The sequence below is a fragment of the Monodon monoceros genome, unplaced genomic scaffold (genome assembly GCF_005190385.1).
Source record: "Monodon monoceros isolate NGI ecotype Baffin Bay Population unplaced genomic scaffold, NGI_Narwhal_1 Super_Scaffold_13, whole genome shotgun sequence".
NCBI lineage: Eukaryota > Metazoa > Chordata > Mammalia > Artiodactyla > Monodontidae > Monodon > Monodon monoceros.
In genome coordinates, this window is record NW_021703769.1 from 76,542,072 (window position 1) to 76,562,555 (window position 20,484).

Here is a 20,484-nt window from a genome sequence, read left to right on the forward strand (position 1 = left end):
TAACATACAAACTCATTCTGAGTAACTTCAAATATTACACTTAAATTCAAAGTTAATGCTTACAAAACAAGGGATTGCCTAAGATACTGGGAGGTAAAAAATTGAAATTAAATGTAAAAAATTACACATTCAGATAAGTTAAGAACATTCTGAAACATGCAATAAAATTTGAAAGGCTTAAATCCATAACTATTACTCAAGCAAAAACAGTATGTATTTATTAAAAATAATAGACACAGTGTATGTTTTCCAAAAACAAATCAATATCATTCACAAGCCCAATCTTATCCAACTACGGAAAACTTTATAGATCTGCAAAGCCATCTCACCATGGACTCAAGAGCAGACATAAGGAATGTCACCACCATCCTGCTCTCCGAGGACTCCTCATCTTCGACGGGCAGGGTAGACATTGCTACTTGGGCCATGATCCCTAGGAAAGAGAAGTATTAGGAAAGTGAGTGGTAGAAATTCAGTGTCTTGCTCAACATATGTTTAGAGCTGTGAGGGTCCTCCATAAATTGCCTAATTTACAGTTTTCTTGCTTAAGAGAAAAAATAAGACTTAAAAACCAAGTAATCTATCAATATTTGCCCCAAACTCCTGTTATCCTATAAGATAGAGAATCTAACCCCCAACTTTCCATCTAGTTTTAGTTCTATAAAACTAGGTCAGCATCACCTCCCAAAATAAATTTAGGTGTCACCCAGAACCAGTTTAAAAATTTCCCAATGAGGAAGAGGTGATGCACTTCACAATCCAGTGACAGTTTATCACAGTTCCACATAGGAAATAGACACAACCTCCCCTTTCTCCCATGCGCACACTGATTACTCAAGAGTGGGCTAAGTAGACTGAGGTTGGGTGAAGAGAATTCCTCCTTTCTTATTAAGAAGTAAATAGGCTGCAGGACAAATAAGAGCTAAGATTCCTTTATAATACATTCTCTTTAGAAAACACTGTCTGATACTTTTGCATCAGCAAAGAGGCTCAGCTGAATTTCAAGCACTATAAAAATACAAACACATAGACCATTCAATAGTAAGTGCTGGCAAGGATGTGGAGAAATGAGAACCCCTGTGCATTGCTCTTAGGAGTGTAAAATGGTACATCCACTGTGAAAACAGTTTGGTAGCTCTCTAAAAAATTAAACAGATTTACCATGATGCAGCAATTCCACTTCCGGGTATATACTCAAGAGAACTGAAAGCAGGGACTTGAACAGATATTTGAACACTCAAGTTCACAGCAGCATTATTCATAACAGCCAAAAGGTAGAAACCAAAGTGTCCACTGTCAGACAAATAAACAAAATATATTATCCATACAATGGAATGTAATTCAGCCTTAAAAAGGAATGAAGTTCTGATACATACTACAATATAGATGAACCTTAAAAATATTATTCTAAGTGAGATAATCCAGACACAAATGGATAAATGCTGTGTGATCCACTCACATGAGATTACCTATAATAATCAAATTCATAGAGACAGAAAGTAGAATGATGGTTGCCAGGGTCTAGAAGGAGGGAGCAATGACAATTTATTATTTAACGTATACAGAGTTTTAGTTTGGGATGACAAAAAAGTTCCGGAGATAGATAGTGATGATGGTCACACAACAATGTGAATGTCAAAAAGAGACATGTACCACAATGCTCACTGCAGCACGATTTATGGGGGCCAGGACATGGAAACAACCTAAACGTCCACTGACAGATGAATGGATAAAGAAGATGCGCATATATATATATACAATGGAATATTACTCAGATATAAAAAGAAACGAAACTGAGTTACTTGTAGTGAGGTGGATGGACCTAGAGTCTGTCATACTGAGTGAAGTCAGAAAGAGAAAAACAAATACCGTATGCTAACGCATACATATGGAGTCTAAAAAAAAATGGTACTGATGAACCTAGTGGCAGGGCAGGAGTAAAGACACAGACATACAGAATGGACTTGAGGACAAGGGGTGGGGGGGGAAGCTGGGGTGAAGTGAGAGTAGCATTGATGTATATACACTACCAAATGTAAAAGAGCTAGCTAGTGGGAAGCAGCCGCATAGCACAGGGAGATCTGCTCGGTGCTTTTCGATGACCTAGAGGGGTGGGACAGGGAGTGTGGGAGGGAGGCTCAAGAGGGAGGGGATATGGGGATATATGTATGCATATGGCTGATCCACTTTGTTGTACAACAGAAACTAAGACTGCATTGTGAAGCAATTATACTCCAATAAAGATGTATAAAAAATTTTTTTTAATAGAATAAAAAAAACCCACAATGTGAATGTACTCAATGCCAGGGGGACTGTACATTTTTAAATGGTTAAAATGGTAAATTTTATGTCATATATATTTCATCAAAATTTAAAAATTAAAAGGCAAAACTACATCCCATAAAGACATTCTAAGAAGCCAAAACCTAAAGCAAATTTTTTTTTTTTTTTTTGCGGTACGCAGGCCCCTCACTGTTGTGGCCTCTGCCGTTGCGGAGCACAGGCTCCAGACGCTCAGGCCCAGCGGCCATGGCCCACGGGCCCAGCTGCTCCACGGCACGTGGGATCCTCCCGGACCAGGGCATGAACCCGTGTCCCCTGCATCGGCAGGCAGACTCTCAACCACTGCGCCAACAGGGAAGCCCCTAAAGCAAATTTTTAAAAATTCTAATACTAAAAGAACTGTCTTTCTATAAATAGCATGCAAATTAGATGCCTATTAAAAAGTACCCCTTTTCAATTTGGTTAATTCTAGGTTTTAGCAAGAGACCAAATAATCAAATGAAACTAATATGAAAGGATGACTAAAAAATTAATGACTGCAAGCATAAATAGAAATTCTAAAAATAAATCTGTGTATATAAGTTAATTTACTAAAGACATCTGGGTGTTCCTTAACTGAAGGCCCAATATTACAGAACATGCTGAGCTGTTAGCATGAAAAATCGTTTTGGCTAAAAATGTATGTAAATCTTTTCCCTAATTTTTTTTTTTTTTTTTTTTGTGGTACACGGGCCTCTCACTGCTGTGGCCTCTCCCGTTGCGGAGCACAGGCTCCAGACGCGCAGGCCCAGCGGCCATGGCCCACGGGCCCAGCCGCCCCACGGCACGTGGGATCCTCCTGGACCGGGGCACGAACCCGCGTCCCCCGCATCGGCAGGCGGACTCCCAACCACTGCACCACCAGGGAAGCCCCCTTTTCCCTATTATTAAAGATCATCAGGGAAAGGAGGAGGGGCAAGATACGGATAAGGGATTATAAGGTATCAACTACTATATTAAATAAATAAGCTACAAGGATATATTGTACAGCGCAGGAGTATATTGTCAATATTTTATAATAACTTTAAATGGAGTACAAGCTATAAAAATATTGAATCACTATGTTGTACACCTGAAATTAGTATAGTATTGTAAATCAACTAAATTTCAATTAAAAAAAAAAAACAGGATGATTTCCCTATTATTAAAAACTGTGGGGCTTCCCTGGTGGCACAGTGGTTGAGAATCTGCCTGCCAATGCAGGGGACACGGGTTCGAGCCCTGGTCTGGGAAGATCCCACACGCCGCGGAACAACTGGGCCCGTGAGCCACAACTACTGAGCCTGCGCGTCTGGAGCCTGTGCTCCGCAACAAGAGAAGCCGCGATAGTGAGAGGCCGGCGCACCGGGACGAAGAGTGTTCCCCGCTTCCCACAACTAGAGAAAGCCCTCGCGCAGAAACGAAGACCCAACACAGCCATAAATAAATAAATAGATAGATAAATAAATAAATAAATGAAACTGTGAGCTAGCTCCACCATGTGTTAGCATGTGAATTAACTGCTAGGCTAGATTTGAGCATCAAAAACTAATGAAGTGGGCTTCCCTGGTGGTGCAGTGGTTGAGAGTCCGCCTGCCGATACAGTGGACACGGGTTCGTGCCCCGGTCCGGGAAGATCCCACATGCTGCAGAGCTTGCGCGTTCGAAGCCTGTGCTCCGCAAAGGGAGAGGCCACAACAGTGAGAGGCCCGTGTACCGCAAAAAACTAATGAAGTATACATACTTAGGAAATAAAATTTTATAATAAAAAAACTGACACATCCCCATATCTGTTAACAAAAAGAATTTTGTTTCCCAAAACAGAAAAGGCAGTATCAAGCAACAGAATGGTTAGATGATAGAAATTATTTTCCGTAACAGCCTAGGTCCTATTCTTTTCTCTTGGATAAATAAGTTTTAAGTAAACTTATAGTAAAATGTGGCTCAGTCAAAATGGACAAGGCGTATTATTTTTCCATAATAACCTTCACTTCCACGACTACTGAGCTCGCGGGCCTCAACTAGAGCCCGCGTGCCACAACAGAGAGCCCACATGTGCCTCAATGAAAAGATCCCACCTGCCTCAATGAAAATCCTACGTGCCACAACTGAGACCCAATGCAGCGATAGATAGATAGGTAGGTAGGTAGAAAGAAAGAAAAAAAAGAAAAATAGAAAAGAAGGAAAAGAAAGAAAAGAAAAGAGAAGAGAAAAGAAAAGAAAGATAGATCATGGGGAACTCCCTGGCGGTCCAGTGGTTAGGACTCCACGCTTTCACTGCCCAGGGTCCGGGTTCAATCCCTGGTCGGGGAACTAAGATCCCGCACGCCACGTGGCACGGCCAAAAAAATAAAATAGAATAAAAATAAAGTGACCATGAAACAAAAATTTAAAGTACCTAAAATGGGACAGTTAGTTCTTTAGAACAAAAAGGAAAATGACCAAAATGATCATGTCTGCCATAAAACAGTAAATATAAAAATGGTAGATCCCTTTTAATCTTTTTAAACACAGAGAAGGAAGAAAAACTGAACTGAGACAATTCAGAAGGTGAGCCCAGGGACTTCCCTGGCGGTCCAGCGGGTAAGACTCCGCACTCCCAATGCAGGGAGCCCGGGTTCGATCCCTGTTCGGGGAGCTAGATCCCGCATGCATGCCTCAACTAAGAGTCCGCATGCCACAGTTAAAAAAAAAAAAAAAAGACCCCACGTGCTGCAACAAAGATCCTACGTGCCCCAACAAAGATCCTGTGCGCCGCAACTAAGATCTACTGCAGCCAAAACAAATAAAAATGAATAAGTAAATATTAAAGAAACACACACACGCACTACAGGAAACTAACTTAAAAAAAAAAAAAAAAGATGAGCCCAATGTTAGACAAGAAAATGACTTCTGGGATTTGTACCACAATGTATTTATTCCCGATTTTCTTATCTCTGATGCTGTCTTGGTAAAGGAGGGGTGGTGTGGAGAGAAATGGGGATCTCTCTTTGTAAGGAAGGAGGCCATAATCCAAGGCAGAAAATCCGCAGTCAAGGAAACAGCTGGAAGGTATCCCTCCAGAGATGTGCTATCCAACATGGTAGCCAATAACCACAGGTAGTTACTTAAATTGAAATTAATCGAGATTAAGTAAAATTGAAAATTCAGTTCCTCAGTAGTCTTAGCCACAGTTCAAGTGTTTAGCAGCCACATGTAGTTAGTGACTTTTGTAGTGAAGAATCACAGATACAGAACTTTTCCATTATCACAAAAACTATACTGCTATAGAAGTTAAACTATGTTGAGTAAGCTTTTAAATTCTCATGACCTCTTGAGCCACCACGGTAGTAGCTATAGTAAAATGAACTAATAAATGGAAAAGAAACTTAAGGGAACATGAGCCAGGATACAAAGGCCAATCCCAACTCTGTGTGCGCATTCTTCACTGCCAATCTCCAAGGATTCTTTTTTTTAATTAATTTATTCATTTGGCTGCGTTGGGTCTTCGTTGTTGTGCGCGGGCTTTCTCTAGTTACTGCGAGCGGGGGCTACTCTTCATTGCGGCGCGCAGCCTTCTCATTGCGGTGGCTTCTCTTGTTGCGGAGGAGTACGGGCTCTAGGCACGCGGGCTTCAGTAGTTGTGGCGCACGGGCTCCACAGCGCAGGCTCAGTAGTGTGGCGCACAGGCCCAGTTGCTCCGCGCATGTGGGATCCAACGGGACCACATGGGCTCGAACCCGTGTCCCCCACACTGGCAGACAGATTCCTAACCACTGCACCACCAGGGAAGTCCCAATCTCCAAGGATTATTGCTACGAGAGTATTCCCATAGAACAGAGTACCAACGTAGCCTGAGAAAAAGAACACAGAAAAGGAACAGAGAAGTACAGTTTTATGATATAGTAAAGTTAAAATGCATACACAAGACAGCTGGGATGCAGATTCTCAGAATAAATTAGTAAAATTACAAAGAGCCTAACCCCCATGAGTACAGTGACCTTGCCTTAATGATCAACTAGCACCATCTACCTGTCATGTTACCTATTCTTACAGAACAAGTTCTTTAAATAACTGCATAATAGCCCATCGAAATGGAATCATACAATTTCTCTCAACATCTTCAGAAAATTGGCTTTTGCCTTTTTATTTCTGTATTTTAAAAATTTAATACTGAAATATAGCATGAAAATCTTTACACCTCTTAATACATAATGCTAAAATTTTCCCATTGCTACCAGAAATGTTTAAAAACACTAAATTCATCAGTCTCACCAACATATTGGAGAACTACGACCTAATCACTATGAATACCTCACTATTACTACAACAGCTGAAATTCTCTGCTTACTAAAGAAACACTTTTCATAGTTTTATCATCTGTACTTCTTCCTGAGTGACTCATCTGCTTCGGGTCCTAACTAAACTGGCCTCCGATGATGACTACACATTGCATAAACTGTCAGAATTCTGATAATTATTATGTGGATATAGCTCCTTAATTACTCAGCTTTTGTGTATGTGTATTTTAATTCTGTATTCTTAAATGCAATATTATTTGTTTTGAACAATTTAATTTTCATTTTGATTTAACCACATACATATTTATGAAATTCTTTGCTCATTCTTTCTTGCATCTCAGATTTTCCTTCTGCCTAAAGTTAATCCTTTACAGTTTCTTTCTAATGGCAAACTTACTGTTTGCTAAAAATTCTTTATTCTTGAAAGATACTTTCAACTAGGATAAGAATCTGGGTTGACAAATACTTCCTGTCAGCACACTGAGGTTATTTCATTATCTTTTGGCTTGCATTGTTGCTAGTCAGAAATCATCTAGAATCTCTTTTAAAGGTAATCCCAATCCTCATCCCTGCTGTTTTTAAGATGTTTTCTTTGTCTGTGGTTTTCTACAGTTTCACTCCGTATAGTGTGTGTGTAGTGTACATTTCCTTTTATTCAGTACATTTATCATTCACTGGGCTAAGGATTGTCATCTTTCAGTAGTGGCAAATTCTCAGCTATTATCTCTTCAGGTATTGTCTCTGTCCCACTGTCTACCTCCTATCCTACACAGAGACGCAGACTAAATGTACACTAATCCTTAAATCTCTTACCCTCTTCTGAATTTTTCCCATTTTTCCTCCCTGACTTATCTTTCTGCTGACTTATCTTCCATTTCACTAATTCCTTCTTCACTTATACTTATTCTGTGGTGAAAACCACCCACCAGGTTTTTTTATTTTGTTTATAATTTTCATTTATACAATTTCTATTTGTTGCCATGTCACATTTAAAGTTTCCTACTCCCTAAAGATTTTCAAGCTTGACATATTTCTTTAAACATAGTACGGGTAGTTGTTTTACAGTCTATGATAATTCAAAAATCTCAAGTCTTTGCAGGTGTATTTCTGATGTTTCTCATAGTTCTAGCTCAAACTCATGGTTCTCGTTCCCATGTATGCCTGATTGTCTTTTACTGTATGCTGGTCGTTTTACATCAAAACACTGTTTTAAATATGAGACCTATTATCTGGGAACAATACCTGCCTGGGATCACCATAATCCAAAGCTTCAGGTTCCTCGAATCACCCAGAGATGGTAACCCAGACCACAAATAGGGATGCAAGCTGGCTTATTTCTTAATCAGCCTTAACCAATTTGAGGTCTCAACTTCTTGAGGGGAAGGGTCTATCTGTCCCCTGAATTTTGTGCAGATTCTGGGCTTTGATTTCAGCCTCTCATCTCACATGGTTTTCAAAACTCAAGTTCATATGGTGAAATTGGCAGATGCCCTTAGGGCAAAAGAGATTCCCACTTCTACCATTAGTTCCCATTTTCCTTTTTTTTTTTTTTTAATTTTGCCTGCGCCACGGAACTTGCAGGATCTTAGTTCCTGGTCAAAGCCATGCCCCCTGCAGCAGAAAAGTGAGGCGTCCTAACCACAGGACCGCCAAGGAACTCCCCCATTTTCCTTTTAATATTAGCTTCTCATAACAGCCCTTCAAAATTCCTATCTTATCAACTTTTTGGTATTTTTACAAAAGTTTTGTTTTATAATTCTAGAACATTCTTATTAGCCCCACCAACTCTGGGAACCACAACTGACTTATAATAGTCTTCTATTTTCAAGAACAATTTATGAATTAGCCAGAACTAGCTTACACTACAAGGTTACAAATACCCAATTCAAACCACCACAAGTGAACAAAGGAATTTTTATTGTTTTATTTAACTATTCAGCCTAAACATTGCACTGATTCTATACACAGCTAGATCAAGGAACACAAGAGATATCATTAGAGTTCTCTCTATTCCCTCCCTGCAGGCCTCACTTCTCGAGCAGATAGGTTTCTTTCCTAAGACAATGATGGCCACACGCATCTTTATGCTTACCACACACCTATACTGTGATCCTAGAGGCAGCATACTATCATATCTTCCTGCTATTTTTTGCACAAAAGTTCTGGGGATTTGTGTCACGGGCCTATCCCAAGCCCAAGTGGCTAGTCAGAACAAGATTACCTGGGATACACTGTTATTGGCAGTCTAGCCAGAACCACGTGGAATAGGAAGGTAAGCAGTTAAAAGGCAAAGCAGGACACTGTTATCAGGAGAAAAGGGTTCATAAAGTGTGCCAGTACACAAAAATAATAGCTACCAGAGTCCGTTCCATTTTCTTTCCCATTTTTTCAATTTCCTTAATTCTTCAATTCTGAACTTTTTTTTGACTTCATCTTTTGTCTCCCTGATTTGATTTTAATTCTCCTTTAAGTTCAAAGCTGAACTTAATTGGCCTGTTGCTGTTTCATCTTTTTATCTTTTATCCTGTCAGCTACTGTTTAATAGAAGCAATGCCTTCTTTTATGTCTCTGAAAACAGACTCCAGCCATTCTTTAAAATCTTCTTGTGTTTCTTATTGGAGATCCATTTCAGGGATTAGCTGTATCTGTGTCCTTACCGCACTGATCCATTTTACCTCAAAATAAGCCCATAATTAATTTCATGTAAGTGTTTTTATTTGACCACACTTTTGCTTTTAATTTATTGATCCTTGCCGTTAATGCTGAACAGCAAAACAATAAAAAGAAATTTTACAGTGAGTCAAAGAGAACTCTAAAATACTTTCAGGGACCTTCCTGGCGGCGCAGTTGTTAAGAATCCGCCTGCCAATGCAGGGGGGGCACAGGTTCCAGCCCTGGTCCGGGAAGATCCCACATGCTGCAGAGCAACTAAGCCCATGCGCCACAACTACAGGGCCGCACTCTAGAGCCCCCAAGCCACAACTACTGAGCCCACATGCCACAACTACTGAAGCCCGCGCACCTAGAGCCCGTGCTCCGCAACGAGAAGGCACCGCAAGGAGAAGCCCATGCACCACAATGAAGAGTAGCCCTGGCTCGCCACAACTAGAGAAAGCCCACGTGCAGCAACGAAGACCCAAGGGAGCCAAAAATAGATAAATAAAATAAATTAAAACACTTTCACACAGGCCATCATCACTCTAACAAAAAATTGAGATTCTCAATATTTCTGATTATGTTGATTTCTAAAATATTCTAAATTTTCAATGTGTTTCTGCTTCAAATTAAGGTTCAGGTCAGACTTCAGTCCGTGGGAGGTGGGGGTGGGGGTGGGGACGCATAACACTGATCTTGTTTCTTTTATTCCATTTATGTCTTATTTCTTTTTTGTGTTATTATTTTGTTATTTGCAACAAACATTTCTCCATTTCAATCTTAAAACTTACAATCTTAGATAAATAAGAAAATTCAAGGGACTTCCCTGGTGGCACAGTAGTTAAGCCTCCACGCTCCCAGTGCAGGGGGCTGGGTTTGATCCCTGGTCAGGGAAACAGATCCCACATGCATGCCGAAACCAAGAGTTCGCATGCCACAACTAAGAAGCCTGCGTGTCGCACCTAAGGAGGCCACCTGAAGCAACTAAGCCCCAGTGCAACCAAATAAATAAATATTAAAAACAAACAAACAAATCTGTCTCAGCCACTGCTGCCTCCTAAAAGAGCCTTCTTCTACAAAAGAGCCCTTTCAATGCATCGTGCTCCATAATTCTCTTCTCCAAACCAAGCATCCCCAGTTTGTCCTGTGCTTTACCTGTAACATGATTTCCAAAATATTCCTCAGCGGCACCATTCTCAAGATATTCTCTAGTTTGTCCAGGCAATGTCCCAGAAGTGGACAGAACATTTTGGATAAGATCAGTTTGCCAGAGACTACACTAGAACCTGTAACTCCCAGAATTTCCTTATTCCTTGCCTATTAACACAGAGGAATATTTTAATATGCATCTCTAAGAGTTTATCTCTATAGGCTTAATAGGTATTTTCAAAGGGAATAAATTAGGTTGGTGTTTTGTCAGAGGTTCCATTTTACAAACATTTAATAAAAGAATACAAAGTATCACAATTTATATTAATATGGTAACACATATATTTAACATATATACCTCAGCAAACAAGAGAAATAGAGCCAAAGAGACCATTTAGAAAGAAAATTAGAAATCCCTAAAACAAACCTTTGATCAAGATTGATTTTTAAAAGTCAAGGCTTTTAAGTTTTCATAGCAGGCTATGCTTACATTTTAAGCTACTAAAATTTTTCTTTCTGCTGAAATAAAGCTGGTAATTTTATCAGTAAACACCAAGTGATCTCTCGAGAAGAAACAAAATACATTTGAAAGGTTAAGATTTGAAATGATCTCCAAGTGTGTTTATTTTTATACTTAAAACTTTATACCCTCTCCACCCCATTTCCAAAATACTGTTGAGATAGCTAACAAAAATAGCTAAATTTTATCTTTTTCTAAAAAGCCAGGTGAAGGGAAGAATGATAAAATTTTAAAAATGAAGGCATGGAAAGAGAATCTGCCCAAAGGTAGATCAAAGAAGTTCAATACTGAGTGTCACAGTAGCCAAAACACTGTCTCTGAAACAAACAAACAGCTTATCAACTATTCAGGAAGACCCACAACTTTTCTTGGCACTAGTTTGAAATTTTTCACAAATGTGTAAGTTATACTTTTAAATTGATAGTGCAGATTTTTTAAAAGTAGCAGCTTTCTCTGCCAATACACAAAGAATGTGCCCCTTTGTCCTTACTTCAAATTTAAAAAACATTTGGTAGTTGATAAGCTGGGCTCACTTGTTCTTTTTCTAACTTTGTATGAATTGGAAGAGGAAATGAAAATCAAGTAACTGTGACCTAAAAGTTCCATCTTTATCTTTTTAATGTATTGTTTACAGAAAGCAGGCAACAGAGCAAAGCTAATATGAATGGCAGCTTTGGAATCATGCCAAATTCTGAATTCAAGTCCTAGCTCCAATATTAGATATGGTTGACTGTGGGATTCTTTAATCCCAAATATACTAATCCGGAAAATGACAATAATATGTGTACTTACCTCACAAGGTTGGTATGAGAAGCTATTAAGTACCTGGCACAGCGCTTAACACAAGCATTCAATAAATTGAGTAAGCATTTAATTTTCTTTTTTTAAAATATTTATTTATTTATTTGGCTGCGTCGGGTCTTAGTTGAGGCACGCGGGATCTTCGTTGCAGCATGCAGGATCTTTAGTTGATCCATGCGGGATCCACAGTTGCAGCATGTGGGATTTTTAGTTGCAGTATGCAAACTCTTAGTTGTGGCATGTGGGATCTAATTCCCTGACCAGGGATTGAACCTGGGCCCCCTGCACTGGGAGCGTGGAGACTTAGCCACTGAACCACCAGGGAAGTCCCAGCACTTAACTTTAAATTTAATTAGGGATTTCCCTGGTGGCAGAGTGGTTAAGAATCCACCTGCCAGCGCAGGGGACATGGGCTTGATCCCTGGTCCAGGAAGATCCCACATGCCACGGAGCAACTAAGCCCGTGCGCCACAACTACTGAGCTTGTGCTCTAGAGCCTGCAGGCCACAACTACCGAGCCCATGCGCCACAACTACTGAAGCCTGCGCGCCTAGAGCCTGTGCTCCGCCACAAAGAGTAGCCCCCACTCGCCGCAACTAGAGAAATCCCACGCACAGCAACAAAGACCTGACGCAGCCAAAAATTTAAATAAAGTAAATTTTAAAAATTTTTAGTTACTTATTTTTAAAATACACATATATGTAATACCTATTTATCTACCAATAAACTCTCCAAATCCAAGCCTGACAAATGAAAATTTCCCAACTAACTGCTTTAATTAATACTGCTAAATAAAATAACCTATTTTCTGATGGGGCAGGAAAAATAATAAGTTGTCAAAATAAATCACTGCTTTTTTTTTAACCATTTATTTTTATTTTTTTCCCAGCTATTTTTGAGATATAATTGACCTATAATATTGTGTAAATTTAAGATAAACAACAAATCACTGCTTTGAAATATAGTATGTGCACCTTTTAAAGCATACATCCAACAAGCATGAAAATTTGCTTGTATCAAACCTACTCCTCAAAGATTGCTTTACAATTTAAGTTTAAAAGTCACCTTGCGCTAAATACCAAAAAAAGTAAACTAGACTGAATATACAAACTGAACTAAGGAGTCTTTATTGTGAAGCTCTCAACAAACAACAGAATTTGCCCATACCAGCATTCTCCTAGAAATAGACTGTGTTCTGGGGGTTGTGTTCTGAGGGCATCACACAATACCTAACCCACCCAGAAGGCCTTCAATATGTTGGGTAAGTAAATAAATGAGTACTGTTCCAAATGTGGTAAGGGATCTCTTCTTTTCTGAAGCTTAAAACATAGACAATGAATAGTGAACAATAGTTCAAACACTCATTTTGTTATTATAAAGAAAACTGATTTTCCTATAGGTAAGACTACAAATAAAGAAAAAAATTATGAAGTGAGTATCTAGTTGGGTAAAGTGGCTACCCCACTGTTTTACAACATACCCTAAGAAAAAGTACTCTAAAAGCTTTACAGAAGCAATCAACACAACAAAAATACATAATCAGAAAATAATTTTTAACATATAATAAAAAATACTATGGTCTCTAGAGACAGTGTATGCAAATGTAATCAAAACACACATCAATTTTCAAAAGTGTGGGACCTATACAATCAGAAATCTTCACAGGCTCAGTCTAACCAGGGCTGATTTTAACCAAATACCCTAAATAGGATCAAACTCTTCATTACTCTCCACTTCTATAATTATACCATGATATAGTCATATACAATACTTTAAAAAAATTACCTCCTTTGCCATACTATAAAAACAAAAACTTTAAAAATCACTCTAACAATCAAAAAGGATGGAAATTCTGACACATCCTAAAACGTGGATGAACCGTGAGGACATTACGCTAAATGAAATAAACCAATCACAAAAGGACAAATACTGTCCAAATAATTCCACTTATATGAGGTACCTAAAACAGTCAAATTTGGGACTTCCCCGGTGGTCCAGTGGTTAAGACTTCACGCTTGCAGTGTAAGGGGCACCAGTTCCATCCCTGGTCAGGGAACTAAGATCCCACATGCCTCACAGCAGGTGCCAGGGGCTGGAGAGAAGAGGGAATGGGAATTACTCTTTAACGGGCAATTTCAGTTTAGGAATATGAAGAAGTCCTGGAGATGGATGGTGGGATGGCTGCTCAACAATGTGACTGTACAAACTGTGCACTTAACACTGTGTGTTAAGTTTTGTGTTATGTATATTTAACCAATTTTTTGCTACTTTTTTTTTTTTTTTTTTTTGACCGTGCCACATGGCGTGCACAGCCCCTGCAGTGGAAGCACGGAGTGTTAACCACTGGACTACCAGGGAAGTCCCTACCACAATTTTTTAAAAATCACTATAAAGGGACTTCCCTGGTGGCGCAGTGAATAAGAATCCATGCTCCCAATGCAGGGGTCCGGGTTCAATCCCTGGTCAGGGAACTAGATCCCACACGCGTGCCGCAACTAAGGAGCCGGTGAGCGACAACTGAGGGGTCCGCCTACCGCAACTAAAACCCAGCGCAACCAAATAAATAAATATTAAAAAACAAGAACCTATGTCTATACCCACTAAGCCATACTCCCTCTCTATTATAAATTCATTTTGCCTCAAGTTACTTTTTAAATAAACTAATTCTTTTAAAATCCTCTATAATTTTTCATCAAGTTAAACCAAGGAACATGAGTCAATCCGCCATCAACTCTGACAGTCCCTGGTTATATGGAACTTTCTTACTTTCCCACTAGGTCAAAGTGTTTAAAGCAAAGGAGTAGTGCCAGAGACAGGCATGGGATATGAAGACAAGGATTGTAGAAACAAAGAGGAAAAAAGAAAAAACAGGGAAACTGCATCGTTGAGCATTCCAGTAAAGGAAAGACAAGAAAGAGGGTAAATGGTAAATGAAGAAAGAGGAAAGAATGGAAAATGAAGACTATTAAGATAATACCTTCAGCGCTTCTGATCTATCCACGTGATTTTTTTCTGTAATTTTCCCATAATTTTTAATACATCCTCTAAAATACTAATTCTTAATTTTACTCTCCCAGGCAGGTAGCCTCAGTTACACTTTGTTTAACCAAATTTTATTCTTCATATTGCTATGCTGCCATTTAAAGCCCATTGATTACAAGGAAACTCAACTCTACAATTATAATGAACAACTGATTAACTGCATTTCCTACTTTCTTTCAGTTAGTAACAATGAATAAGCTTAACCCAAATAAATGTAGACAACTTTTGAAGAAAAATGGTACCAATGACCTTTGGTAAACTGCTATTCATAAAATTCATGGCATTTATCTTTCAGGTAGATTACCTCTAATGCATTTCGGGAAAAGTGAAATACCATGCTCAAAGGGTATTACTTCTCAAACAACTCTTCAAAAAATGCTTTCCCTTAGACATACATAAAAATGACTTATCAGCATCTGTTTAAGCCAGTGATTAAGACAAGTTCATGTTAATTATACCACAGCAGTTATATGAAGAGGATTGCAATATTTTAAAAATTCATGTTTTCAATGAAGAAAGAAACAATGGTAGAACTGAATTAGGTAGAATGCAATGCAAATAGCTACACACCAGTAATAACAGAAAAGCTTAAGTGTTTTATTTACTGCTCCTTTAAATAATAACAACCTGGAGCAGGGATCTTGTCTTTTTTACGTTTTGGAACACACCACTGATCTATGGATCATCAAAAAAATGATATGAGAGGGGCTTCCCTGGTGGCACAGTGGTTGAGAGTCCGCCTGCCGATGCAGGGGACACAGGTTCGTGCCCTGGTCCGGGAGGATTCCACATGCCGCGGAGCAGCTGGGCCCGTGAGCCATGGCCGCTGAGCCTGCGCGTCCGGAGCCTGTGCTCCGCAACGGGAGAGGCCACAACAGTGAGAGGCCCGCGTACCGCAAAAAAAAAAAAAAAAATGATATGAGAGACTTCCCTGGTAGCGCAGGGGTTAAGAATCCACCTGCCAATGCAGGGAACACGGGTTCGATCCCTGGTCCAGGATCACATGCCGCGGAACAACTAAGTCCGCGTGCCACGACGACTGAAACCACGCGCGCCCTAGAGCCCGCCTACTGCGACTACTGAAGCTCGCGCACCTAGAGCCCGTGCCCCACAAGAGAAGCCACCGCAATGAGAAGCTGTGCACCACAACGAAGACCCAACGCAGCCAAAAAATAAATAAAATTTTAAAAATGATAGATTACCGTAAGCTAATCCCACTCCTACCTGATTTGAGCTTACTCACTTTCCTCAGACAGAAATCCATTATACCAAAAAAACTAAAAATTATTCTCACCAAGACTTGTGCCCCAAGAAAAAGAAGCCGAAAGCCTACATTTTAATGACAAAGTCTTTGTAGCCATTTTCTTAAAAGTTAGCCAAATCCTTGGTGCATGGAACTGGCGGGAGGGTGGAGTTAAGGTGCCCCAGCTGCTCTGCCTGCCCCGGCCTGGCCCAGCCTACCTCAGTTCCAAGCTCAGGCCCTATCTTTAGACTCTGGTGGGGATAGGATGCTTTAGGCATCACTTGAAAGACATAAATGCCTGTGCCATGAAAAAATAAATGAATGAGAGGGGGAAAAAGCCAAGATTAGATTTCTAATTGTATTCTGTACTCAAATCCATGGCTCCTTTTTAAACTGGAGACCTGTTTAATTTTGTAACCAACACTAAGAAAAATTCTTAACTCTCAGTTTTCCAAGCAATCTACAGTAAGCAGCACGAATTACTTTTGGTTCTTTAAGATCTCATTTTAAAGTAATGAAGAGCAAGCATCTAGAATAAACTTCCCTCAGAACTTAACTTCCTCCGGTAGTGAACAGCTCTCAAAGCATCTGTCCAGGGAGCGGTTGCAGCACCTGGGAACTCGTTAGAAACGCAAATTTTCCGGCCCTACCCCAGACCTGCAGAATCAGAATGTCTGGGGTGGGACCCAGCTATTGTGTTTTAACAAGCCCTCCAGGGGAGGACGATGCTTGCTTGGGTTTTCAGAACCACTGGCTTAGGGGTGAAGGGTCATACTGCCTAGGTTCAAATCTTCGATTCAAGGTTTACTTGCTGGGTAACCAAGAGGTAATTACACAGCTTCTCTAGTCTTGTTCCTCATCTATAGGAACGGGGTTGTTATGAATATTAACTAAGAAAAACATACCTTAAGTGCTTAAGATCGATGCCAGGCATATAAACATTATTCAAGCGTTAGCTGTCGCTACTAATATAAACAAAGCACTTTGACGGCTGTAGACTGGAAGGGGGAGAAAGACAAAGACGGAAAAGGCTTAATCCCTACCCACTCCAGTTTAATACCTAGTGTCTAGGTCAGACACGTGTATCCAAAGCATAACCAAACACACTCCAAGAGGAAATAAAGACGCCAGCCTAGGAGGGGCAAACAAGTTGATTGTATGAAGAAGCAACAAATTCTGACCCAACGTTAAAAGATACGGCTTTAAAGTAATTGCATGTGAGCAAAAGAGTTACACAGCCTCAAGCGAAGAAAAAGTCATTCCAGCCTACAGGTGTGAGCCAAGATCCCAAGAAGCGGGAGAAACTGAAGCGCAAGGCAGTAGACTACAGTGGCTGGAAAACGGACAAAGCAAAAATATGTAGTAGGAAATAAAATCGGATATCCCAAATCCTAGGGCTTAGCCGGGAGGAGTGCGGGGGGAACACCCGGCCTCCTCAGGGCACTCTACGGCACTCTCATTTGCAAACTTCCCCTTTTGTTTCCTGAACTCCCGGAGACCACTTTTATGCAGTGGACCATCAAGCCATTGTCTGCAGCAAAGTTGAATGCAGGAAGGTGAGAAGTCTGACCGGAGCCCCGCATTCCGAGGAGTGAGCACCACACCAACAGGACCCAACATCTGAACATTCTCAGACGCAAATGAGCGCAAAACCGTAACATTAAACACAAAAAAGAAACTCGCTATTAAAAGGCAAAACTTGGATAAGCACAAGTAGCGGGGAAAGAGGGCAGTTTTATGTCTTCTTCCCTGAACCCCCGACCGGGTGCTGGTAGAATCCAGACGGCTTATTTTCACAGCCTGCAGGCTGAGGTTTTCCTTCCGGTCATTGTGTTTATTTCCCCAAAAGAGCAGGCCCCGCGGGGCAGGCGCGCCGGCCCGGCCGGGGACAAAGCCCACTCCGGGCTCCACCTGGGCGCGGGTAGGGGCGGGCAGGGGCAGCGGCGAGGAGGGGCGGTGCTCCGGGGCCCGCCCGCCGGCCCGCAGTTACCAGGCAGCGCGGCACCGCCCCCGCCGCCCGCCGGCCAATCCGGCGCGTCTGCTGCCCGGGCGCACGAGCCTCGGAGACACCAGGCCGAGCGCGACCCCACGGCTCAGGCCTGGCACCGCGCGCGCACCCGCATCGCCGGAGCCGGCCAATCAGCGGCCGGGCATGCGCAGCCCGCAGGCTCGCTCGCGCGCGGGCCTCACGCGTGAGGGGCCCCCCCCACGCCGCGCCGGCGCGCGCGCCCCTCCCCCACGCACCCAGGCGCGCGCGTGCAACTGTCGTCCCCCGCGACCGCGTCTGCTCCTGCCCCACCCCCAACGCCGGCGGGCCGGGATGGGGGGGGACCTGTGGCCCCCAACACGGCCGCCGACGGTCCCCGGACCCCTGTCAGTGCAGGCCCCGGAGGGAGCAAGTCTCAAATAAAGACCGTGCTCGCGATGGCAACCGGGGCGGGGGACCGGAGATGAGGCGACAGGGACTCACCCGAGTGCAGCCGCCTCCAGGCAGCGCCGGGGCCGGGGGTGCTGAAGGGAAGCGAGTGTGGGCCGCGCGCGAACTGCGGCTGCGGCGGAGCACCCTCGGGCTGAGGCTGGCTGGCGAGCGGGCAGGAGGTGAGAGGGCGAGGGGCCCGAGCGTCTCGGCCGAGCTCCTGTCACCGCCGCATGGCCGCCCCGGCAGGGCCTCGCTCAGCGCCTAGATCCGCTCACAGGGGACCGAGGGATAGGCCGGGGTAACCGCGGCAGGCGGGCAGCCACGGCTAGAGAGCGCGTGCGGGAAAGCGGGGGGGCGATCGGCGGCCCCTTTCCTCTGCTCTCCGAGCTTCTCTCTCACCCTCCTCCTCTTTTTTTTTTTTTTTTTTTTTTTTGTTCCTCGAAGGCGCGCTGCGCGTGCGCACCCGCAACACCGCCCAGCGGGAGTTGTAGTCTCTGATTCGTCCCCACCAACGCGACGGCGGGGGCAGTGGACTACGACTCCCAGGAAGCCTCGCGCCAACAAGCCCAGAGCCCGAAGACGCGGCGAGCGCGGCGCCCGGCCCTCTCGGGCAAGGACTGTCAATGGAGGCGCGGGTGGTGGGAGCGAGGAACATGGCTGCACCTGGGGCCTGCGCTGCTGCTCGGGTGGGGGAGGGGAGCCGGGGCGCAGGGATGAAAACCCAGGCCAGGAGAGCTCCAGCCTGCTCCCTGCCGCTCTGCAGCTGGCCTCAGCCACGGTCCAAGGCTCGCACTCACTCTTGCACCCGAGATTCCTTGCAAATTGAGAGGCCGGACCACTGCAAAGGCCGGAGAGTCCCAGGACGGCCTGCCGCCTTCAATGCTCCGCCAAGGGACCTCCTCCGCCCTGCACCACCCTCCGGAACACAAAGAACTCCTGTTAGTTTTGAAAGCTTGCCTCAAAATCGGCCAAAAGAGACTATTGCCCCAACTTTGCACGGGCGAGGGAAAGGCACCCTTCTGTTTTTATTCACCCTCCAACCCCCAGGCTTTGCTCACTTTCACTCAACATTTAGAAAGTTAAAGTGGAAAAGCCACGGAGGGGAGCAGAAAACGTGGTTTGCAGCCCGTTTTGTTCTGTCAACGCTAGGCAATTTCACTCAAGCCCCTCCCCCCGATAATTTTTTGCATCTCAACTTTCATTAGCTCGTGAATTTCGAAAATGGTGAGACGTTACTGTTCACCCAAGTTAGAAGTTCAAAAAACTCGAGCCCAGAGATTTTAGATGTTTATGTAAAGAACAAAATCGAGTGATTTTGTGATGTTTCTCCCCACCGGAGATTCGGGGGCCCGCCGGCCATCCTCCCCCTCCCCCTCCTCCTCGGTAGGTGGCGACCACGGCGCTTTTTCCAGCCTTTGTCGCTCGCAAGAAAACTTTCCGAGCAGCTAGTCTTTTGATGTAGGTCCAAAACCTTTCCTTTGAATTTGGGTTCACAGATTGGCGTTCCCCATCTTCTTTCTTCCACCGACCGCACCCATAATGCCTCGTCTAGAATGTCCATGTTGGATTTCTTTAAAATAGATGGAGAATTTAAAGGTCCCTTGCGAAGCAATCTGGTTACAGAAGACTTCCACATTTTTCCCATTTCCCTTGCAATCTTTTACAGTAATTTTGTCTTCGCCTAAATCGATTAGAACTCTCCTTTGTCAAGTCTCTCCGCAGCGTTTAGTTTTTCATAAGGACAATTTTTGCCCTCATATTTCTTAACATTTTGGAATATTTAATTAAATTCCGTCTTCCCAGTACCAAGTACAACTGACATATTTAGGAACAAACATTAACTCTTGAGAAGCCTACAACTCAGCTGCTAAGAGCAGCCAGCCTACGAGCTGCAAACTCAGCTGCTGTGAGCATCAGTGAGTATGTTTTATAGAGGGACTGGAGTCCTGAACGGATTCTTGGGAAGACTGGGAGGTTGAGGACAGTGAAGGGAGAACGCACTGGGTATGGTGGAGCCATGGAGTAGCATTGGAAGGGTGTCACAAAGTGAGTTGGTAAAGCAAAAGTTCACTTA

General features: G+C 42.8%; 1 protein-coding gene across 6 annotated transcripts in view; it reads right to left on the reverse strand.

Annotated features, from left to right (window-relative positions):
* GTF2I (general transcription factor IIi) overlaps window positions 1–18,840 on the reverse strand; it is a 95,535-nt gene extending 76,695 nt beyond the window's left edge. For 5 of the 6 annotated variants that reach the window (XM_029222110.1, XM_029222107.1, XM_029222109.1 and 2 more), the window contains exons 1-2: window positions 18,462–18,840; window positions 330–433 (exon numbers count right to left, since the gene is read on the reverse strand). In XM_029222110.1, the coding sequence (XP_029077943.1) occupies window positions 330–428 (99 nt within the window). In that variant the 5' untranslated portion in view covers window positions 429–433; window positions 18,462–18,840. The remainder of the gene's footprint in view (window positions 1–329; window positions 434–18,461) is intronic. The other variant, XM_029222105.1, reaches the window with a different exon arrangement.
* Window positions 18,841–20,484: the final 1,644 nt, after the last annotated feature.